The sequence below is a fragment of the Nipponia nippon genome, unplaced genomic scaffold, assembly GCF_047370975.1.
Source record: "Nipponia nippon isolate SJK-2023a ecotype South Korea unplaced genomic scaffold, ASM4737097v1 scaffold_3, whole genome shotgun sequence".
NCBI classification, from domain to species: Eukaryota; Metazoa; Chordata; class Aves; order Pelecaniformes; family Threskiornithidae; genus Nipponia; species Nipponia nippon.
The window spans coordinates 110,712,768-110,736,291 of NW_028262347.1; the positions used below are offsets into that span (position 1 = coordinate 110,712,768).

Genomic DNA, 23,524 nt, shown 5'->3' on the forward strand with positions numbered 1-23,524 from the left:
CTCGGCCCTGCACAGCCAGGACAGGTTGTGTTGTACCCACACATGATGGTCCCCACACGTGGAGGAGCTGCTGGGGACAGCGGTGACGTGCTAGGGTGGCCTGAGGCCAGGGGCCGTGATGAGGTGTGTGCCAGCAGAGGCTCACTCCGCCGTGGTTGGGGTTCAAGGGATGCCGGATGGTGGGGAAGATGCTTTCCACATGAGAACAGCTTCGTGCCCTGAAACTTCCATTGGCCAAGCCAGGAGCCAGGAACAGCAGCCGAGACAGCTTCCAGCTGGCAGCACCGCTGGCGCGGGGGCAGGCAGCCACCACCGCCGGGTCATGACCAGCTCCGCCACCACCGAGCCGGGGCACAGCCAGGGGACACGGGGCAGCCACATGAGCCCTTCAGCGCAGGCTGGGGCGAGGCAGCCATGACCAAAAACACACGAATCGCCGGCACGGATGGCAGAAAAGCACCGTCCCTGTCCCCACCTGCTGCGAAGGGCACGGGAGCCCCACAAACCATGGCCCCGAGAATTTGGGGGGCTACAGAGCAGGAGCGCTAGGGCACACAGGGCTGTTTTTCAGGTGCTGAGAGATGACGTGAAGCAGAGGAGCCAAAGGCAGGTCCCAGCCGCCGGCCCGCGCCCCGGGGCAGGGCAGGAAGCCCCCAGCCCACGAGGGCCGGCAGCGCGGCCACATCACAGCCCTGCACAGGGCCGGGAAGGCAGCCCTGCCCGTGGACCGACAAGGGCCCCGCTGTTCGGGGCTGCAGCTGCTCCGCAGAAGTAAACAGGGTCCCTGCCAGCACATTCCTGCCCGTGGCCCTGCCCGACCCCTCCTGCCTGCGGCCCCCACCCACCCATCGGGGACACCCACCACCTGGGAGGGGTGGACATCCCCATGGTCGTGGGGACCATGCGTGGCAGCCCCCAGCATGTACACCCTCCCCTGGCACGCAGGGGCACCAAGAGCCAGGCAAATAAAATAAATGGTATTTATTAGCAAAATAAAGGACAGAAACTCTCGCTCGCAGGGCCCTGCCAGGTGGCCAGGGCCGCCCCACAGCCCCACGTGCTCACTGCCGAGCTCCCCACATCCCGGCAGCTGCTCCCGCTGCAGCAGGCAGCACGGCGGTTCCTGCCCTGGGCAGGGCGGGCAGTTGTTGCCTGATGGCAACAGCGTCCGCATGGCACCAACCAGCCTGCGGGCACCCTGCTCAGCCCCTTTGGTAGAGCAGCCCAGTGCTTTGGGATGCGGTGCAGGATCCGTCCCCGCTCTGAGATGCGGGGTGCCCTGGCTGCCCACAGAGAGGGGCCTGGGCACCCCAGGGGGTTCCCAGCAGGGGTAAGGTACAGCCTCCCGCCTCACTCCCGGCCCTCCCAGGCATCCTCCCGCTGCTTGTTCTCCAGGCGCTTCCTCTCTGCAGAAACAAGAGGAGGTCAACCCCAGGTCCACATCACCCCACAGCCACCCACTTCCCCGTGGAGGTGGCCAGAGCCCACCCTGGCGCAGCCCCCTCCCACTGAGCACCCTGTGAGAAGGTGCATCCACAGGGAGGGTCCTCCCCCTACCACAGCACCCCCGGCATCCAAATCTCACCCCGGGCTTCTTGCAGCTTCTTCCGCTCAGCATCTCGCTGCGCTGACGTCAGGTTGCTGCGTACCCCGAGGGCACCGATCACCAGCCGCCTGGCCAGGGCAGCCGATGTTTCGGGGCGCTCCTTGGCCGGCTGCAGGTAGTCTGGGTGAGCAGAGACGGGGGACATTAGTAGGGACATCCCAGGAGGGACAGGGCAGCCGGCATGGCTCCACAGCACTTAAGCGTCCCTGTCCCTCCCCATTTACTGGGATGAAGATGCTGCAGCACAAGCACCATGGCACAAGCCGGCACGGGGCAGCATCACTCACCAGCATATGCCCTGGCTTTGGCTTTAGAGGCGCGGGTGCCCTGGGAGAGTGGGCGAGTCTTCACCATCAGGTGCTTGGTGCTGAGGGCATCGCGTGCTGCGGGGAGAGAGCAGCGGCATCTGTGTGCGGGGCCAGCCCCATGCCCACAATCTGGCCATGGGAGAGGCAGGGATGCCTCCCCTCTGCCCATCCCTAGCCAAACTGGGACCAGTACCTGTTATGGGGCTGGAGAAGATGCCCAGGGCGTGCGTATCGTCCACCCACTTAATATCAAAGCCTTTTTTCCTGCCAGAGAGAGTGAAGCTCAGCAAGGCATCAGCACCAGGTGGGCAGGGGTCCGGAGCGGAGCCCAGGCAGGGGACCCCAGCGCAGGGGACGGGGCATTGCTGGCAGACTCACTGATAGCTGCAGAAGACACGCAGCAGGTCCTCGGTGCGGAAATCCGAGGGGAAATCATAGATCTCGATGACGTGGGGCAGCTCGTCGTCGCTGAGGTCAGGTGCGGCAGGCTCGGCCCCATAGTAGTCGAAGCGGGGTGACTGACGGCTCTCCCGGTGCTTCTCGCCCCCCGAGAGCTGCAGGGGTGGGAGAGGCACAGCACTGAGCTACCCATGTCCGCCCGCCCCGTGCCAGCTCCCAATCCATGGCAAGTGCTCCCCGGAAAGCAGTCCGGCCCCCGCTCCCCACCCCAGCACTGCAGATGGATTCATGGCATTGAGATATTAGGAGTTATCGACCAGGGCTCTCATGCCATGCACTTGCTTTTCCCATTACCAGCATCCTTTCACTTGCCGCGCTCTGCGGTCCCGCCGGGGACACGGTGGGAATGGCACTGGTGAGGCAGCACATGCACCCCCAAGCACACCCCTCCTTCCACAGTGACGTGCTGACCAAAAATACATTTTGGGAACAACAAGGAGCAGGACAGCAAGGCCAGGAGGAAAGACTAATGTCTGCCCACCGCACAGGAGCACCAGGCTCGGCATGCCCCAGCTGTAGCACACACGCCAGAGCAGCCCGTCAGCGCCCTGGATGCTGAGATGGAAAAGCCAGAGCTCCCCCGAGGAGCAAGTTCTGGTGGTTAATCACTAAAAATTTATGTCTTATTTCTCATTTGAATTTGTCTGGCTTCGCTTTCCAGCCAGCGGTTCTTGTTCTGCCTCTCCGCTGGATTAAAGAGCCCTTGGTCCCTGCTACCCTCCCCGTGATGGCACTTACTCACGCTAATCAAGTCCCTTCTCAATCTTCTTGATAAGCTAAACGGGTTGTGCACGTTTAGTATCTCACAGCGCGGCACTTTCTCCAGCCCTAAAAGATGACGGCTGTAGCGCTTTTCTACCTCTCCCATTTTTCAACCTTCCTTTTAAAACACAGGCAGCAGTCACCCACTGCCATGACATGGGGGGCACAGCCACCCCCTGCTCCCCTCCGCATCGGTGCCAGCGGCCACCACTTGCTGCACCTTTTCTTTGCAAACCACGCCATGCCGGCAGCCGAGGGATTCACGGCCTCGCTCCAGCTGTGACACCAGGCCAGGCTCAGCCCGAAGGCGGCAGCAGCTCCCCCGTCCCCCCAGGAGCACAGGGCCAGCGCGGTGCCGGGGAGCGGGTACATAACTCAGCCAGGTTCCCAGCCCGATCCCCCAAGTGATCGTAGCAGAGCACACCACGGCTGGAAGGTTAGAGTCCATAAATCCCAGCCAGCTCAGTCAATAAAAAGTGCTCATTCCGACAATTTTATGGGGAAGATGGATTCATGGCAGGTGAGGGGGTGCTGCCAGGACGGCTGGATGCCGGCGGAGGGGAGAGCTGAGTTATGGAGCTCACGGGACAGGCCAGCACTGCCAGCAGAGCCACCTGTCCCGCCACCATCGCCCATTAACTGAGCGCACCCTGTGTGGGGCTGCACACTCATCCAGCACCCCCTGCCCGCTCGGGGGAGGTGAAGTAGCTGTCCCCAGGCAGGATGAAGCCCTGCGGTGCCGCTTGAGGGAGCAGAGCACTCGGGTAGTGCCAGGCGCCGGGAAGATGATTAGAGAGCAGGAGCGCTGAGTGCTGGAGCGGTCCTTGACCTTCACAAATCACTGAGTGTGGTGGGGCAGCAAGGACGGGAGCCGTCTGGAAGCCGGGCTCAGTTGCACAGCAGGCTCGGCTCAACAGGTCCCCCCATGCTGCCAGCCTGGGCACGCAGGGTGCCCACAGCTCCGCAGCCCCCCAGCCATGGGGTGGTACAGGGAGCGGGGTCCAGGGTACAGCCCCCAGCCCTGGCAGGTACCCGGTTCTGGGAAGGGTCTGCTGATGGACGGACAGATGGACAGCAGACAGGAGGCTGTGGGAAATGAAGCCTGTCCACCATGCCTCGCTGCTCTCTAAAGATGCATCCTCGCCGGAGCATGTTAGAGGGGTCTGTGGCCACTCGCTTATACTCCCACTTGCTCGCCAAGAGAGCACCTCCAGAGCGGGAGAGGAGGCGTGCGCCAGCACGCACGCACCGCAGCCCCCGGCACGCACACACCGCCGCTCCCACCCAGCCACGCCGGCTGATGGAGAGTCCACCGAGCCTGCAAGGAAATGGTTGCAGTGCTTAATTACCCTCTGCGTTCAAACTGATTTCTACTCTGAATTTGTCTGGTTTCAGCTTCCAGCCAATGGATCTCGCTATGGTGTTTTTTCCTGCTAGATTAAAGAGCCATCCGCTATCAGAAATCTCTCCTCCACACAGAACGTCATAAATCTTGCTCTCTGCTGGCTATCCGCAGCGCATAAGGATTCGGTTACGAGGAAGAACGCTACTCATTTTCTTGTCCTTTTTGTTAATTAACAACAGCTCCATCTCTCCGAGAGCCTGCACCCTCCCTGAGCAGCCACATCTGCCTGCCGAGAGCTCGGAGGGCTCGGGAAGCACCAGGCTTGGCATGGGAATCTGCAGGGGGGTGAAGATGGCAACTTTTAATTGATAAATCCCTTTTTCAGGTTCTTATTCACCCATTTTGGGAAGCTCCCTGGAAAGCTCAACTTTGCTCAGAGCTTGTGCACAGGGAAACTAACACAGATGCTCCAGAGCTGTTCATGTTAGCCCCAGCACGGCACAACCTTGCCCGCAGCATCCTATGGCTGCACCACAACACAGGCCCTCCCTGACCGGGCTCCCCAGTGGGGCCAGGTAGCCACTCCGCTGTGCCTGAGGACAAAGCCGTGCCCCCCCTGCCAGCCCACGGAAAGCCAGTGCCAGCGCCATGTGCGCCAGCTGCTGTCGGAGCAGCAGCGCCGTCCCTCTCACACCGGCGCTCCCCACAACCTCCCGGCTGGAGGGTGGGGGACCGCAGCTGGGGGGAGCACAGTCAGGCGGGGATGGGCTCTTCCACATCTCCCTCCGAGCAGCCCCAGAGACAAGCCCTGCGTGCCCCACAACCTGTCCCAGCCCCACGCCAGGCTTGGTGATGGCACACCAGCCCGAGCACAGCCCCATAGATGAGGTGGGTACCAGTGCTCCTCAGTAACGATGCTCTTGAGTTAATCTCCTCCCTTCCCAGAAGCTGTTATCAGGCACCATCCACCACTTCACACCCTGCTTCCAGCCCGGGGTGGACGGACGCTGGCTGTAACAATATTAGCGCTGTTTGTTACTTTGGGCACATTAATGTCATTTGGAAAATTACCGGTTTGACGCTACTGATTTAAAATGCAATAAGGGATATCCAGCCTCGCTGCAGAAGCAGAGCTTTCCCCATGAACGGCAGGGAAACGGCGTGGGTCCCGGCGCTAAGCAGCTAATTGTAGTAAATTCAGCCACACACATGCAGGAGGGGATTGGTAATGAGCCACAGCTGATTAAGAAGCCGTAGTTTCGAGGAAACATCCCGTTGCTATTTCAATGGGACCCCATACGTCTCAGCGCATTTCTTTATCACCAGCCCTGGTTTCACAGGGGTGCAGTTGTGGTTTACAGCACTCAAGCAGGTTTTACTGGGTGCACTTTATGTACTACAGAGGGAAGATCTCCCCAGCCTTCACCGGCACCATGGGATGGGAACCAGTCGGGGGGAAGGTGGAGGTCCCAGCCATTTTGGCACTGCAGGCAGCTCATGCCCTTGGGGATGGCTGGCGGTGACAGCACCCCCGGGTGCAGCCCACACCCCCCATGCACCCACCCTGGAGGACACGGGAACAGCTGACCCCCACGGACCCCCATCCCCTCATCCCAGCAGACAGCAGCCACCATCCCTGCAAATCCCCGCGGGTGCCGGCTCGCACGACGTACCTCCTCCAGCAGACGCGGGTCCAGGCAGTCCCCATCGTCGTTGAACAGCGCGTCCCAGCTCTCCTCAGTGCCTGGGCTGGCTTGGCTCAGGGTCCCAGCACTGGCCTGCTCTGCCTTTGGGGAGCTGCTGCAGAGACCTCCCTCTTCCTCCTTGGCCTCCTGGCTGCACTGGTGCTGCTGCGGTGGGCCCACATCCTCGCCTGCCCCCGCCGGCTCCTCACCCCAGGCCATGGGTGAGAGCCCCTCTACACCACGGCACAGCAGCTCCAGGGGTGGCGGGGGCTTGCGGCTCTCCGGGGATGCCCTCTCCCATGCACTGCTTGCCAGCTCCTTGACAGCATTCACCAGTCCACTCTCAGCCCCAGCGCTGCTGTCTGTGCCGGCAGAGGTGCTGCCCACTCCCTCTGCAGCGGGCACTGGGACACCCTCCCCACCGGGATGCCCAGCCTCGGCAGCATTCTCCTCCTTGCTGGGTGGGAGCTGGGATGGGCTGCCCACATCCTGCCTCGGGGTATTCTCCCCGGGGAGCACCGGCGTGTCGCCCACACCACCCCTCGAGCACCCAGTTTCACAGCCAGTTCCTGGTACATCCGAAGTGGTCTCCCCAGCAAGCTCAGCCATGCCTCCCTGCCTCTCCTCTTCCTCCTCCTCTGCCGGCACCCCTGCAGCACAGCCCTCGCTCTGCCCTGCCAGGAGAATCCCACCAGGCTCCCTTTCCTCTCCCTGGGTTTTTGGACCTGCAGCCTCCCACGTCAGGCCAGGCACGCTGCCCTGGTCGCCTGTCCCTGCCGGCAGCAGGACACCCTCTCCTGGGCACTGGGAGAGGACCCCAGCTAGATCCGGGGCGCTGTCTCCCAAATGCTCCAACACACCACTTGGCCCTGTCTGACACACCAGCTTTGGGCTAGCCGGGGGCGTTGGGCTAGCAGGGCCGCCTCCAGGCTTGGGGGTAGCCTCCATGGCCCCAGGCTGGGCACTCGGTGGGCATGGAGGGTCAGGCTCGGTCCTCATCATGCAGTGGCCGCAGCTGAGCTCCCCAAGTCTTTCATCATGGCATGCTTTGTCCTGCCTGTCCCAGGACCGGGCAACAGCTGGATCCAGGCACGGCTCCCGCACACTGGGTGATGCTCCCAGGCTCTCTGGTGCGATGGGGCAGCTGCCTCCCGGCCTCCGGCAGCGCCCAGCAGAGGCTGTCCGCAGCTCCTTCAGGCTCTCATCCACCTTGCTTTCCCTCCTCGCCGCTCTGCCCGCCTGTGTCCTGGCACGGGGGCTTCGCCCCTGCCCCTCACCGCTGCCTGGGCAAGTGTCCTGCACCAGGCGGTGGTTCTCAGGCTCCCGGCGGTGCCTGGCCGGCGTGTCACCCTCCGCTTGCGCTGCTCTCTCCCGCCGCGCTTTGGGCACGTAGAGGGCCATGTCGGGTTTCCTGCGGCGTGGCCGGCCGCCCTCCGCCTCCTGCTGCATGGTGCCACCGCTGCCTGCCGAGGAGAGACAGCGTCACTGCCCTGCCCGCGTCCCAGTGGCCCCACAGCCGGGCACATGGTGGGCAGCCCCTGCCCGGGTCGGTGAGTCAGGGTCCCGGCCTGGCCCCCACCCTCGCTCCCATGACAGCCAGCACACAGCAATGGCTAGTGGAGCCCCAACACTCACCCCACGGTAGTAGCTCTGCAGATGGGGTTTGGCGCCCAGAGCACCCCGCATACCCAGCCTTTGGTGAGATGTACCGGGCTACGGGGGAAGCAGGGAAACCCTGCCAGCATCACTGAGGCGCCTGCCCTGCTCCGGCAGCTGCTGCCTGGGACCCCCCCAGCCCCAGGGGCCAGCAGCCGCAGCCGAAGCAGGACACAGAGCCCTTGCACCATTCCTGCATCAAAAACCTTAGAGAAGGCCGCGGCAACCACGGAGCACCAGAAACCAAACCCCAGCCCAGGGACACCCTGACACGGGACCATGGCTGCCACCCCGGCACGCCGCAGCCCCGCTCACCTGCTGCCCCGTCCCGGCAGAGATTTATTTTTCATCATCTTTGGCAGAAGCAGGCACACCACGAGCTGCCAGGCCCCCCTGCCCCTATAAATATGCATCAGGCAGGGTTTATGGAGACGGATGGTGTGGGGGGCTGCGCTGCGGTTAAGGAGAAGGCAGAGCGGGGCTGGGCCGGAGCCCCGTGATTAATCATTGCCCACTCCGTTTAGGGGGATTCATCATGGGCCACTGTCAGGTAAATCACTGGAAAAACACCTCTTCAGTAATTAATGTGAAGTGACGGATGGACAGCCCCCGGGCCCATTAATCTGGACCATCAGCGCCGACCAAGATTATGAATGTCAGGATGCATAAACTGCCGGCGGATCAATAGGGCCAGGAACCCATCCAAGGCTCTCATTTCCGAGGCACCTCCGGTACATTAGCCTCCCCTCCACGCAGCCCCTGACCAAGGCGCGAACGCTCCCCGCGGCCCCTCACCGACAGCCGGCAGCGGTGCCGGGAAGGCGAGGGGAGGCCAACCGCCGGCTGGAAAGTGGCTGGGGCTGCCCGTGCCGCACGGCATCATCCCCTTCTCCTGACGGACGGATGGATGGACGGCTGCCTCGGCATGATGGATGGGTCTCTCATGGCTCTCTGGAAACCGCCGGCAAGCCCGGGCAGGGCAGCGCTCCCCAGCATCACTGCGGCGCCCATGCCTGCGCCTCATGCCCACCTCCATGGCACGAGGTGCAGGCACGGGTGCCACGGTGATGCTGGGCACCATCCCGGGGCTGCCCCAACCATTTTTCTGTCTCCAGAGCTCTTGTCATTTTTTTTCCCCCCTCTTTGATACACTAATTTTGCTGGCAGAACGATCCCCTTTATCTTTATCGACCGCGAGAAAGGAACGTATCCTACAAACCCTCCGAGGTCTGGATTAGTCATTTTTCAACACCAAGGCGTTATACCTTTTCTCACCAAGCGGCAGCACGGGCACCAGAGGGGAGGGGGGCACTGGGAGGCCCCCCCAGCACCACCACTTCCAGCCACGCAGAGCTTCCAACTGCACCAAAGTGCATCCTGCTAAAGGACTTTTCCCAGCCAAGCCCAGAGTCTCAGCCCGTGGGACATCACCAAACACCTGGGGGAGATCACTGATCCCCCCAGGCTCTGCTTCCCAAGGATTTCCAGCATGGGGAGCAGCCAGGAACAGCATCGCTCCACACACATCCCGAGTCACCTCCAAGAAGAGCCTTCACACGCAGGATTTATGGGCTCCTCGAAAGCTTGCCGTTCACCTTGCCTCACCCTCCAAAGCAGATGGTGCAGCATTATCCAGACGGCTGCTGCTGGGAGCATCCTCTCCCCGCACAGCCCTGCCTCTGCCTGCTGCCCGCTGCCAGGGAAGAGCCGCTTCCCGCAGCCCAGGCAGAAGCACGGCAAGGCGGTGGCTGGCCCAGGCTGGCAGGGATGCTGCAGCACTTTTTTCTTCCCCACAGGGCAGCACAGCTCCTGCCCCCAGCCTATTACACACTTCATCGATGCCACAGCCACGCGTCGGCACCGACCGATTTCACGCTCCGGGAGGCAGAGCAACGGCCCTGGCTTCGAGTCTCATTCACACTAGGCTGGGCAGGGCAACCCCGCTGCTTCCAGACTCCAGGACCAAGCTTGTCCCGCAAAGCCAGGCAGCAACGTGCCTGTGCTGCCCTAGGTGCCACCCTGCTTTTCGGAGCCGGCTAGCAAAACAGCACAGCGTTGCGGCATCAAGCAGGGAAAGGCAGCCCCGGACTGGGCACACCACGGTACCATGGTAAAAGTGGCGCTGGGAGTGCTGCCCAGCTGCCTGGCACGTAATGCCCGCTGGCCCAGTGCAACACAGCCTGGCGTGGCTAGGGCAATGCTGGAGCATCAGCCAGGAGGTGGCTGGAGCTCCCCGTGGGCACAGGCTCCCCTCACACCATCCCCAGGAACATGCTGCTCATGGGGAGCTTGTGCTCATGGCTCGAATTTGTGAGGTCTCAGAGCAGCCGCTTGGGCGACGTACCAGCCTGCGTTCCTCCTCTAGCGACCGCCTGCAACACAGATGGGAAGCGTTTTCTCCCCGATCTCTCTCCCCCTCCTTTTTGGGGAAAGACCCCGCAAACAACAGCAAGACAGGGCCGATCACATCGCAGACCCTACTTCACACTGCACAGCACATCACCAAATTCCTCCATCACCTGCATCCCCACCCAGCAGGTGAGGACACCTATGGTGCAGCTCCGACCGCAAAGCTGTCTCCTGCTGCGGGCAGAGACTCTGGCCATGGCCCCATGCAGGGAGCCCGGGGATGGGTGCGGATGCCGGGCTGTGAGGCTCACACAGAGTGTGCCAGTTCCCAGAAAAGTTTTGGTGCCACCCAGCGCCCTCCCAGCAGGCTGCCGCATTTCCTAGCAGGGAGCTGTATTTTTAGCCTCCGAGGTTTCTAATTCCACTCAATCCATACTCCCGTCGATAGAGCAGATAACCTTAAAGCCTTGACGGTGAACGGGGACGGCAGTGCCGGGGGACCAGGAGCCTTGGGGGACCACGTGCAGCCTTGGCATGCAGCTCGTGCACCCGCAATGTCACTCTTTACAGCCTGCCGCAGCTTGGGCTCTTTGGAGGGGGAAAAAAATAAATATAATAACAAGACTAATAAAAAGGCAGGTACAAGGAGATTCTAAACAGCCCCACTGGGGAACCCGCCGCTCACAGGGCTCATCCCATGCCAGGCACGTGCGGCGGCACGCTCGCCGACTGCACAACTCCGGCACCCAGCAGCCCGGGTAACGATTGTCAGAGGTTTTGGCTCCTGCTCTCAGCAGAGCTCCAGCCCAGCCTGCCCAGCTCACACAGCAGGCGACAAGGCCAGGGAAGGACCCGGATACCTGGCAGGGAGAGGCAGAGCGAAGGCAAGAACACAGAGCCACCAGCACAAGGCAAAGCAAAGTGCTTCAAGGAGTGGAGAGCCGCATCCCATCCGACGCCTGCCTGGAGCCCCACAGGCTTTAAGATGTCCCTGTCCCCTGCTGCTGGGAAAAAGATGCTCTTCAGCAGCTGGAGAAAACGCTGGCTATGTGAGGAGGCAGCGAAGGCATCAAAGGCACTGAGAAAAGAGAGAGATTTCAATCGTGCCTTTCACTTGTGATGCTCTTAGGAGATACCTGGAACAAGAGAAGGGGAACGTTTCAGAGAGGAGGGGGATTTGTAAGTCGATAGTGTCCCCTCGCAGCTGCAGGGAGAAAAAGGGACAAGAAACCAGCAGGAGTTAACAGCTGGAGGGCTAAGGGGAATACAAAGGACTTTACAAATATACCCAGGCAGAATCAGCACAAAAGTGAAAAGGTCTATTAATAAACAAGAAGAGAAAGAAAATTAATGATGGCTCAAAAATAAAGTTGACTCAAGAGGGCAAAATTACTGTTTTTAACCAGAAAAATGCAAATGAGGTGGAGGCCTCGCAAAAACAGCTGCAGGGAAAGCAAAACCAGCATCTCCACATAGACACGGTCACCTGGCTGGCATGGCCAGCACCGAGACAAACCGATTAACCCGCCGACACACACACGGTGCCAGGAAGAAACCGGGGCCCTGCTGATGGGCAGAGCAAACCAGGCGCTGATTTTCTGTGCGAGAAAGGACAATAAAAAGAGCCGGGCACAGGATAAACCCTGTGCCCATCCCTAGCGCAGCACATAATGTCCGGAGGAAGGAGCCTGCACACCCACCGCGGCGGGCTCCTGGATGAAGGTCGTTGGCTTGCCCAGCAGTAGTTATTTTGGAATAATTGCTGGGCAAAGCTTATGTATAAGGCAAGCGAGATGCAATTTAGCTGAACTTAAGGGTATCGTTTTATACCATCTCCCAACCTTTCACTTAAGTAGTGAATTGTAATTATATTTGTAGATGATACCAAGCAGAGAGGTGTTGCAAACACTGGCCAGAGCAGAGAAATGATTCAAAGGATCCGAGAAATGTACGCAGGAAACAAACGAGACCCAGCCTGGGAAAATGAAGGTAAAATAACCCGAAGCAGCTACTTGGTGGGCAGGAGCAGCCTGGAAAGCAAGGCCCAGAACCCTGGGCGTGCTCAAACCGGAGGGCAGGTGGCCAGGGTGACCACTCCAAAACATGCAAGGGGCAAAGCCGGACACTGGCATCATGCCACGGGCCACCCCAGGGCTGCGACAGCCGCACAGCGGGCAGCACACAGAGCCCTGCAGGCAGCGTGAAGGATGGAGGGGACTCCGAGGGCAGGCAGGCAGCCATGAAAAACAGCACCCAGCGCCTGGGAGCACGGGGCACATGTTTTACGAGCCATGGGAGCCCAGTGCACCGAGTGCCCGGGGATGCCGTATAACTCCCCTGCCCTTGAGGGCTGTCACTGCCAGCATCACCCCATGATCCAATAAGTTGGGGAGAGTTATGGGGTCTGCAACCTGCTATGTCATCCGGGTGCTCCAGGGGCTGTGTGCCAGCGGGGTAGGGGGTTGGGGCTGGGACATGGGGTGGGGGACATGGGGTGGGGGTCAGGGCTGGGACACGGGGTGGGAGTCAGGGCTGGGACAGGGGGTGGGGGACATGGGGTGGGACAGTGGGTTGGGGGACGCGGGGTGGGAGTCAGGGCTGGGACAGGGGGTGGGGGACATGGGGTGGGACAGTGGGTTGGGGGACGCGGGGTGGGGGACAGGGCTGGGACAGTGGGGTGGGGAACACGGGGTGGGGGTCAGGGCTGGGACAGTGGGGTGGGGGACAGGGCTGGGACAGTGGGTTGGGGGACGCCGGGTGGGGGACAGGGCTGGGACAGTGGGGTGGGGAACATGGGGTGGGACAGTGGGTTGGGGGACGCGGGGTGGGGGACAGGGCTGGGACAGTGGGGTGGGGAACACGGGGTGGGGGTCAGGGCTGGGACAGTGGGGTGGGGGACAGGGCTGGGACAGTGGGTTGGGGGACGCCGGGTGGGGGACAGGGCTGGGACAGTGGGGTGTGGAACATGGGGTGGGACAGTGGGTTGGGGGACGCGGGGTGGGGGACAGGGCTGGGACAGTGGGTTGGGGGACACCGGGATGGGGGTCAGGGCTGGGACAGGGGATGGGGGAGAGCGGGGCGGGGGGCACAGTGCAGCCCGGGGACCGGGCAGGGGACACGGCGCGCAGCCCAGGGACCGGGCAGGGCGCGCACCCCGGGCTGCTGTGCCCCTGCCCCGAGCGCCCCGCGGGCCGGGCCGGGCCGGGCCGTGCCGCCCTCCAGGCCCCCGCCGTTACCAGTGGCCGCGCCGGGTCCCCCGCCGCTCCGCGCCGCCGCCGCCGCTTCCGCCGCGCGGGGCCGGGCCCGCCCCATCCCGCCCCGCCGCGGGGAGCGCCGGGACCTGTAGTGCGGCACCGGCCCCGGCACGGGCAGTGCCGCGCCGGCAGCCCCGCAGCCCCGGCCCCCCGTGGGAATTCGGGCCGCCGCCCTCCGCCCTGATCCTGGGCGCATCCCCGGAGCTGGGACCGGACCGGGGCTGCCCCGGTCCCACCGCGGCCCTTCCTGCCCCGGGCAGCACCCAGCAGCCGGGAAAAGGGAGCCGAGGGCTGGGTGCTCCGTGGCGGGACGGGGGGTGATGAACACAGGGCAGCAGGAGGGAGAGCGACCCCCGCTCCCGCCCGCGGGTGACTCCACGGGAGGCTGCCGTGGGTTTCCCGTTACCGTTTCACGCCACACACCCGGAGGGAGCAGCGGTGCTGGCTGCGGCTGCGCTGGCCGGGCCGGCAGACCCCCGCCTCCCGCCTGCCCGGGGGCACCGGGGGAATTGCCGGGGGCTCGGGCACCCCCGGGCCGCATCCCGCGCTCCCGCTGCGGGGCTGCCGGCCGCCCAGACACCCAGGCGGGGGAAGGTGTCTGCAGCAGGGAGGTTTGCTCCGCTTCCTTCCTGGGGTTCGGCGAGCAGCAGCCTGCCTGCGCCCAGCAGATAATGAAGGCGGCCCCGGCGCCCGCACGCACCCGCAGGCAGCGTGGGCAGCGAGGGGAAGGTGTCCGGCACCGGCGCAACCGCCGGCTCCTAATGAAGCGCCGGTGGTGCAGAGCACTCCCGAGCCGGGGCCTGCGCCTGCCAGGGAAGATGGGGCGTCCGGGGGAACGGGGCTGGATTCTCCCACAGGCAGGGCGAGGGCTGGCAGGGGAGGGGGGGAGGCCCAGGGGTTGCAGGCAGGCGCGGGGCTTGCTGTCGCCGAGGGCAGAGCGGGATGCGATCCGGCTCGCTGGGGCGCAGGGCTGTGAAGGCTTTGGGTTGTCTGGCTGATGGACAGGGGGTCTCTGCGCCCCCCACCCCAGGACCGGCTTCCTAATGAGCCAAAGCTCTCCAACGCAATTCCCAGGCAGCTGCTTCCCAGGCAGCCTCACGGTGCGGGTGCCCCATAGCACGCACACCGCCTGCGTGTGGTGGGACACGAGGCTGGTGCCCCGGCAGCCAGCGCGGCTTCTGCAGCTCCCCGGAGGCTGTGCAGCTGCTGAGGGACCAGGGAGCAGTCACCTGCCACCCTGGCAGGGTCTCGCTGAGGCATTGCATGGGGTGTCAGCGCGTGGGGCTGTGCCAAGCATCGTATCCCTCCTCAGGCATAGGGCTGGGGCTGCTGATGCCTGAGGTCTGGGATGCCCTGAAGTACTCAACCTTCCTGACTGCCCAGTGTGGGTCCCAGCACAGCCACGGGGGCTCAGCACAGAGGGCGCATTAGCCCCAGAGAGCTGGCTCTCCTGTCCTGAGTGGTGGACCCAAGTGACAATGTGTTTTACCTTTGATTTCCCTTTATTTGGGTGCAGGTGTGAACAAGGCAGGACCCTGGGAAGGAAGCTGCGCTCCATCGACACTGTCCTGTGGGATCACTCCTGGGACCGGGAAGGGAGGGCTGGGCAGGGCAACCCTTGGGCAAGACAGACACAGCTGGGTAGGGTCATCCTGCAGCAGCCACGTGGCCCCGTGCAGGACAAGGAAGGCTCATAGCAGACAGGGCCACGCGGCACCCCCCGGGGAACAGCCCCTGCCCCAGCCCGCCGTGGCACACAGGGGACCGTGGTCCCTCTTGCAGGTAATCGATGGCAGCAGATCCCGATCACTTTTGTTATTATTATTTTCTTATGCATGTGCGCACAGGAGATTTATCGCCAGCTACGGAGGCAAAATCAATTATTCATGTTATAAATTAGAAAATGATTTATGTTTGTGGGAGGCCAAGCAGCGTGGAGCCCCTAGCCGCGTGGGAGCTGGGTTTGTCTGGGAATGGCACCAGACACCCCCTGCCAGCACTTCCCCGGCCTCTCCGTCCCTGCCGCACCCTGGATGTCCCACCCGGGGTGTCCCCATCCTGTCACAGCCCCAGGTGACCCAGGGACGGTGGCTGGCAGGGAGCACCCAGCCTCTCCCACTCTGTCAAGCTGGGTGCTCACAGACAGAGCCCAAGGAAGGCTGGGGACCGCGGTGGCCTGGTCGCCCTGGCCAGTGCGGCAGGATGATGCTCCACGGCAGTTTCCATGGCAGCAGCAGCACAGTCCGAGTGCTGCAAGGTGCGGGCTGCAGAAGGACCCCCTCGCTTTCCCCCGCTGGAGACGTCCTCACGTGTCCCCTGCAGCCCCAGCAGCTCTGTCTGTGCTCCTGCCTCTCACAAGGGACACTGTGGTACCCTCCAGACTGCCACCCACAGGGACAGGGACCCATTGCAGCGCTGACACCCCCATGCTCCCCAGGAAAGAGGGGATGGGTGAGAGCAAGGGGGCAGTGTAAAGGCACCCTGCTTGTACCAGCCCCTGAGGCCAGCTACCCCAGAGTGGGGCTGGAGGGCTTTGCTTGGCTGTGGCCCACCTTCTCCTGGGCTAGGGGGTCTCAGGGGTCCTGGGAGTCTTCCCAAACACAGAGATCCCATTCCCCAAGGGCTGACTGATGTTCTGCACAGAGCGGGGTGGCACTGGGCTCCCACCGCTCCCAGTCCTGGGGCAGGGGGTTGGCTGTTGCTGCCAGGTCTGCCCCCAGCCCAGCCATGCCCCAGTGCTCGTGGGAGCCGCAGCATCCCATGGCTCTGCATCAGGGGGCCCAGCACCCCAGTTCTGGCTGCCTCAGCATCCTAAAACCCACTGCCCATGTCACGCAGCCAGCGGGAGCAAGTGCCAGGAGCCAGCCGGCCGCTCTCTGCTGATAGCCGGGGCTCCTCTTGCTTCCAAAGAGTCTTGATCTAAAGCTGCCGTGTCTGTGCCTCCCAGGGAACGGCAGAGCGGGCCGGGAGTGCTGCCTGGCTCGCCTTGTCTGTTCATCTGCAGCTGCGTCAGCCAGGGCCGCGGGGAGGCACAGGCTGAAAGGAGCAGCGCGGGAGAGAAAGGAGCTGTCAGCGGCGCCAGATCTGGGTCTGATTGCAGGCGAGCCACGCATCCAGCTCCCGCTCGCGCAGCATCCTGCGCTGGGCTGAGCCCTGGCCCTTGGGATGGGAAGGAGAGGCAGCACGGGGCGACCTTGGCTCTGCTCTGACTCCCTGAGCACCCTTTTCTTCCTCAGCCCTGCCTCCAAGCCCTGGAGCCTCCTCCCAGCCGCCAGAGAGCCTGTCACCCCCTCCCAGGGCTCTCAGGGAGCTGAGAACTTGCTGGCTCAACACACACATAGGGGCGTCAGAGGGGGCACGGTCCAGGGACAGGGAACCACCTTGTCCTGGGTTACCGAGGCTGCTGCAGCCACGTCAGCCCCCAGACAGCCCTGGGGACCCTCTGGGACCGCACACAGGGTGCAGAGGAGTCCCTGCTTGCTCTGCTATGGCTCTAAAGGAACCAGAAAACCAGGGGAGCTGAGAGACCTGCCAGCGTGGCCCGGGACCCCCCTGAGCTCTGAGCACTGGGCTTAGCACTGAAACGCTGGGAGATAAATGAGTCACGTTCTGGGGCTGAGCATCACCTCAGGCGCCTCACTGTACCCCAGTCCTGGGGAGCCCAGCGCCGGCCCGTGCTCGTGTGAGCATCCCTCTGATTTATTGCTGCAGAGCAAATGCTTACAGAGTGCTTTTGGCAGAGAAAAGCCCTGGGGACCTGCAATGGGCAAGCAGGGGCAAGGAGGGAATTGCCTGTAAGCTGTAGCGTGCCCAGGGGTACCCAGCGCACCCGCAGCCCTGGGTCTCTTCCCCACACCCAGCCAGGGGACATGCTCAGCCCGCGGGGAGGGGACTGCGGAGAGCTCGGGGCTGGGGTGGATCAGATCTGCTTTGCATTATTGCACCAAACACCTGGGGACTCAGCGGCTCGTGACAGCGCTGTATAATGCGAGGAAGCCCACGGTGCGGGCAGGCACTGGTGCCGCTGGCGGTTCACGGGCCCTGAGGTGATGGGGCCGTGCCCCTAGGAGCATGGGCTGGCTGTAGAGGGGGGAGCCAGGATCTCCCGCTCCCTGTTTTCCTGCACATCTACAATGAATAGGCACAGAAGGCAGCGCTTGTGCTGCAGGAATCAATACCACTCCAGAAGCGGCCTGGGTGCTCCTCCCTGCGCTCTCCCGGGAGCCTGTCCCCAAACACCTCTCCCTGAGCTTTCACTGTTGTCTCCTTCCCACTATTGTCTTGCTTTCCAGCACTCTCAGCAGGACCATGCAGCAGCATGGGGTGGCCGGTGACAGCCCTGGGGCTGGGGAGCTTGCTAACCCGGGTAGCCTGGCTCCTTCGGGAGATGGGGGGAACAAGCAGGAGAGACCTCTTGGGGGGGGATCCAGGTTTTATCCTGACTCGAGGTAGCCCCCATTGGCACCGTGTCGCAGCCCACTCCATCGTGGTCCATCCTGCCACAGTCCCTAGGAGGTACCAGGGTGCCGTGGCCGGCTCTGGCAGGCAGAGATGCTGCCAGGAGGTGGTTTCTGCCCGGCAGCCAGCACTCGGGGATGCTGCAACTGGAAGCAGCTCTCGATCTCACCCAGCGCTGGCCGTGGCAGTGCCGCCGTGTCTGGTGACAGCCACTGCCCCGCGGGAAGGAACCCGGCTGCTTTCGATAGACCATGATTTGAATTGATTCATCAGTGGGATCCACTTGGAGCTGATAAATCTTTCAGGAGCCCTGGCAGAGGAGGCTGAGCTGGGCAGGCTGGGCATCCCCTTGCCTCTTTCAAAAGCAGCCGGCTGCCCTGAGCACACACCAGCCCCACGGGTCCTGCCAGCCCCAGCCAGCTGCCAGCAGCACCCCAGGTTTCCCTGCAGCCTGTTTGATCTTCCCCAGCCAGGGATGCTGCCTGGGTGGGCTAGAGCACAGCCTTCTGCCTCCACCCTGCTGAGACCCCCGTCCCAGTGCTCCTTTCACGAGGGACCCCATCATCCCTGGCTGAGAAGAGCTGGTGGTCCCTGGCTCCATCGCAGCACCGGCCAGGTCTCTCCTCTGGCCTCCTGTCCCCTCTCCTGGCATGGGGCAGGGCAGGGCAGTCCCCAGGCTGAGCGCTGGCGCTGGTGCAGCTCCATGCCCGCCATGAGCCTGGGATCCCAGGGGGGCAAGTCCAGCTCATCCCATGAGGCCATGTCCTGCAGTGGGATGGGGGACTGCCCTCGCTCCCCCACCCTGCGCAGGTAGCAAGGGAAAGCAGGGACAGGGACTGCGAGGCGGGCGGATCCGGTTACAGGCAGCACGGGGCAGAGAGATAGGCAAAGAACAGCAATGCAGCAAAAAGGGCTTTTAGTGATAATTAATAATTAACATTTCTAATGATGTCCCGGCGACAGGAAGAGTCCAAGCGGGGACCCGGGGGCACTGCGCATGGTGACAGGAGCGGCTGGGGACCGTGTGGGGGCCTGGGAGGCTGTGCAGAGCCAGGGGCTGGGGTGGGAGAGAGCCACGGGGCTGGGGGTCCGAGGGCAGGGGCTGGGCACCCCTGGGGTCCCCACGGCTGGGCAGTGCCCAGGGCCCAGCCTTCGCACCCTGCTGCTGCTGAGGGTGCGGTAAACCTGTGACGAAGAGGACTGGAAGACAAGATTAAACACACTTTGGGGTTCACCTGGCCTCTGTGATAAGATAATGTCTCACCAGGGGTTCCTGTGCCCAGCAAGCACCTGAGAGGGACCTCGCTGGCAGGAGGAGGGGACCGGGGAAGGGTGCTGGGAGGCAGCAGCTCACGGCAAGCCGCTGGGATGGGTGGCAGTCACCAGGTCACTGCCAGCCCTGGCACAAAGACCCCCCCCCAGCTGGGAGATGTCTGGGCACAGGGAGCAGTGGGCTGGCCTGGGGCACAGGACCAGAGTGGGCAGGGGTCCACGGGCAAGGCAGGAGGTCAGGCACTGGGGGACAGTGACAGGGAGGGGACGGCAGGGAGGAGAGGGACGGAGCAAGCAGCCAGCTGAGCATGGGAGTCCATCGCTGCGAGCCACTGCACGATGGGCATGCATTCGTGGGAGAGGCAAGAGCCTAGGAGAAACCAGGAGAGGCATTTCTGGCAGGGCTGGGGACTTGCTTGCGTCCCTGTATGGCCCCCGGGGGACCTGCCTGTGCTGGAGCCAGCCTGGGAGAGGAGCAGAGGCATCACGGGGCTGCCAGGGGAGGCAGAGCCCAGGAGACCCGTGATGGGAGGACGGTGGCTCGTGCCCAGCACAGCGCAGGCTGCGGGGGAGCAGAGCGTTCGCTATAAATACATCAGCGGGGTAAACGCCAGGGAGAAGAGCTATTTCAGCTAAAAGACAACATTAGCACAGGAATGACTGGGGATAAATTATCCATGAATACATTTAGGGTGGAAAGTAGACCCTCAGAGCAGGGAGGTCCCAGCACAGCCTCTCCAGAGAAGGAAGCAGTGCCAGGCAGGAGCCGGAGTCGGCTTGGGGCTGAGGGACCCCGCAGCGTGCTGCAGTGACAGCATGTGCCCTCTTCTAGTGTCAAAGAGCAGCAAGGGTGGCTGGAGCAGCTGGTGAGTGCAGCGAGCAGCAGTGTGCAGGGGACTGTGTACGGTGGGGTGCGTGCACATCACTGCATGCACGTGTGAGTGCAGATGTGTGTGCGTGCACGGGCTGCGCACACATTTGGGCAGCGCATTGAGTGCTCACACACCGTGCGTGTGCACAGAGAGTGTGCGCAGACGGGGCGGCTGCACACAGGCTGTTGCATGTGTGCGTGTGGGTGCATGTGAGTGTGCTGACTCTGTGTGTGTGTGCTGTGCACCCACCGGGCTGTGTGCAGGTGTCTCGGCCTTCATGATGCTTTAGAAAGAGGAACGACAGCCCCAGTGAAGAATGTTGGACGTTAGTGGCTTGAGTCAGCACTGCACTGCTCACCTGCACCCAGTTTGTGTTGCAGCATCTGGAATTTGCTGGAGGGGACAGACTGGGTACTCCATGAATCCAGCTGATCCTGAGCAGATTCCTGTCCTGCTGAGGGTCCCCCAGCTCCCAGAACAGTACTGTCCCTGCGAGGGCCATGGGGTTCACCTGGCACTGCCACCCCACAGGCTCACCCTGGCTGGCCGAAGCACTTGGCACTGTCAGCAAACAGCCCTGTGCCACCCCTCCGCCCATTGCAATGCAAGCAAGGCGCAGACGGGTCCCCAGCATCTCGCTGCCTTCTCCCCAGAGAGATCCTGGGGTGGCAGATGAGCCACCAGGCACAGGGACGCAGGGTGCCAGGGCTGTCAGCTGAAAGAGGCACAGGGTGCCAGGGCTGTCGGCTGCAAGGGGATCCCCACTCCCAGGGGGCTGGGTCAGCATGGATGGGGCAAGCAGCGCAGGAACAAAGGCCAGGGAAAGCCGGGACACCTCTGCCCAGAGGATGGGAAAGGGGGGCCCCAGCTGTGCAAGGAGGTGGCTGGTGCTCATGCTGGCCCCAGCTCAGCAGAAGAGCCTCCCCCTGCCTGCCTGCAGCCCTTGGTGGAGTGCAGCGGTTCCCTTCCCGCCCCCCCGCGTGTCTGCCTGTGCTGGCTCTAATTTCCTGTGCATTGTCCCCAGGCTGCCACCGTCCCCCGCGCATCCCCCCGTGCACTGCACAGCCAGGCCCCCCCGTGCACCGCACAGCCAGGCCCCCCACGCCCCGGCACCCGTGCCCTGCCTCACCGCCCCGCGAACCTCCCCGCATACATCCCAGCTCGTTTTGCTGATGCTCTGTGCTCCCCTCTGCAGCTCCTTGCAGAGACCCTGTGTCCCACCCCAGGGTGCTCGCCCCACCGTGCCCCCTCTGTGGGTGCGAGCAGAGGGGTGGGATGGAGATGGCTGGGCCAGGCTGGGCCAGCACAGGGCACAAGGACAGATGCTGTGGATTACAGCCACGGCAGTTGTTATCCTAAGGTGCCTGCTGGCTGCTCTTGTCCCCCAGAGAAACGTCCCAGCCTGGCAGGGTGGCAGCATCCATGAGAAGGGCACCGAGGGGCTCCGACAGCGGAGCGCCTTGCAGCCCCACACATGGAAAATCACCCTGCTGGGTGCCAGTAGCATGGGCTGGGGGCTGCAGCATGCCAGGCCCTCTCGGCACACGTGCCCTGCATGCACACAGCGCGTGTGTACCCACAGGGCGTCATGGTGTGAGCACATCCCTGCTGACGCGGTGTGTGCACCTGAGGAGCTGCGTGTGTGCACTGCGCAGTGTGCCTAGCTGTGCATGTCATGCGTGTGCACCTACGTGCACACATGCATGTACAGGTGCAGTGTGCTGGCATGCTGGCAGGCCTGCCCGCATCTGCCAGTGGGTGTGCATGAACTCAGGGCCGGGGCCGGGTCCCGGTGTGCTGGCAAGCCGGGTCTGCGGCCCCGGGGAGCAGGTGTGCCCAGCACGATTCGCAGTCTTGGCATGCTCGAGCTGGCTTCCTGCCGGCATTTGTGTTCTGTACCTGCCAGTCGCAGGGAGGGCGTTGGGAGCTGGCTTGCAGAGTTTGTGCTGATAATTACCCAGGTGGTTACTAAATCTGGGATGAGCTAACGACTCGGCAGAGGAGGTGCTTGCCCTGAGCACACACGCACATGCAAGGCTGCAGCCAGGTGCCAGGGCTGTGGGCCACCGGCGGGCACAGCACACCCGCAGCTCGGGGGTGCACGAGGACACGTGAGCGCAGCATTGCACATGTGTGACGGTCACGCTGGCCTTGCAGCCCCGGTGGGCATCCCGGCCTCTCCGTGGTGAACACAGGGAGCAGTGGCTGTTCCTGCCCCACGGCAGTGCCCCACAGCGGGTTCCCTGTGCCCAGACACTGTCATGCTGGCCGTGGGGACCTCGCTGCAGGCAGCTGTGCAGCAAGCCCAGTGCTTAGCCAGGCACCCTGTGAGAGGGGGTCATCAGAACTGAAATCAAAGGGTACTTGATGGCCACGTGGAAACACCTTCGTGGGAGACAATCACTGGGACTGGAGAGCTCTTGAATGCAGCAGGGAGAGAAGAACCTGGAGCAACAGGCAGAAGCTGTAGCCAGACACGTTGGAATGAGAAATAAGGGTTTTAGCAGGGCAGGTGATTAGCCACTCGAAGCAGCCCAAATGGTGCGGGCTCCTGCAGCTCCTGCTGTCTCTCCTGGTGTCTCCTGCTGTCTCTCCTGGTGGACGCAGCCGCAGGCTCTATGCTAGGGCACCTGTGAACATGCTCCACTGGGGTGACCTGGTAGCCTTGTGCCCTGCCAGTGCTGTCCCAGTCCCTGCCACAGCCACTTTCTGCATCCAGAGACATGCAGAGAGCTCTGTGCCCAGCAGCGGCCACGCAGGAGGAAGACACGTCAGGGAAGGCAGGCTTGTGGGCCTGGGCATCCACTGACTACAAGATTTTGGGAAAGTCTTGCATGGCCTGAGATGGGGCCTTTCTTGCAGTGCCAACTGGCTGCCAGGGCACAGCCGCTCCTGGGGTCCCTAAAGAGGGACGGTGGCAGCAGAGAGGTGGGTGACCCGCAGGGTGATGGCCCAGGGAGGGTGCCGAGCCCTCGGGGTGCAGCTGGGTGTTGCACTACGGGGGCCACCCAGCTCTGCTCCCTTTCCCCCTCCCGTGCCCGCAGCTGCACGGCTCTGTGGGGCAAACCCCCCCTGCACCCAGGCCGGGGCAGATCCCCGGCTCTGCTCACCCCGTCGCCCCAGCTGCCCTTGCAGGAGGTGGAGAGCCGTGCCCCGAGTGCCACCCGGGGTGGCCGCCGGGGGTGCAGCCCCTCTCCTGCGAGCCGGGAGCCCCCTCCACGCCCAGCCCAGCTCCCCCACCGCCACTCCGGGCTGCCCGGCAAGCGGCGCCCCGCTCATCCCGGAGCCCCACCACCACTTCCAGCCCCGGCGGGCTCAGTGCCCGGGGGGAGGGGGGGGCGATGCTCCCCGGCGGATCCCCCCCGCAGCATCCCCGCCGCCGTGGGGGCCGTAAATCAGCGCGGCGCAGCCCCACCTCCGCGCTCTCCATTGGCAGCGGCGCCTCATCCCGCTCATTGGCGCTGCCGCCGCCGCCCGGCCCTACATAAGGCGCCGCTC

The 23,524-nt window shown here is 63.4% G+C and overlaps 1 protein-coding gene across 4 annotated transcripts; it reads right to left on the reverse strand.

The window, feature by feature from the left end:
• Nucleotides 1-966: 966 nt before the first annotated feature.
• Nucleotides 967-13,471, reverse strand: R3HCC1L (R3H domain and coiled-coil containing 1 like). Of its 4 annotated transcripts, XM_087767743.1 has the most exons (9): nt 11,031-12,564; nt 10,629-10,758; nt 7,801-10,193; nt 6,154-7,628; nt 2,293-2,468; nt 2,108-2,178; nt 1,894-1,989; nt 1,586-1,726; nt 967-1,406 (listed from the first exon to the last, which is right to left on the reverse strand). In XM_087767743.1, exons 4-9 carry the CDS (start codon nt 7,612-7,614, stop codon nt 1,351-1,353), a joined length of 2,001 nt encoding a protein of 666 aa, XP_087623869.1. In that variant the 5' UTR covers nt 7,615-7,628; nt 7,801-10,193; nt 10,629-10,758; nt 11,031-12,564; the 3' UTR covers nt 967-1,350. The 4 variants fall into 4 exon arrangements, with proteins under 4 accessions (XP_087623869.1, XP_087623870.1, XP_087623868.1 ...); XM_087767744.1 differs by lacking the exon at nt 7,801-10,193; XM_087767742.1 differs by lacking the exons at nt 7,801-10,193; nt 10,629-10,758; nt 11,031-12,564 and adding an exon at nt 13,407-13,471.
• Between the last annotated feature and the right edge of the window lie 10,053 nt (nt 13,472-23,524).

Excerpts from the sequence above, each read along its gene's own strand:
- R3HCC1L (XM_087767742.1), bottom strand. The coding sequence starts at position 7,614 with ATGCAGCAGGAGGCGGAGGGCGGCCGGCCACGCCGCAGGAAACCCGAC. Across the intron at positions 2,179-2,292 it reads CGTGTCTTCTGCAGCTATCA|GAAAAAAGGCTTTGATATTA; the intron begins GTGAGTCTGCCA and ends TCTCTCTGGCAG. Across the intron at positions 1,407-1,585 it reads GAAGCTGCAAGAAGCCCGGG|AGAGGAAGCGCCTGGAGAAC; the intron begins GTGAGATTTGGA and ends TTGTTTCTGCAG.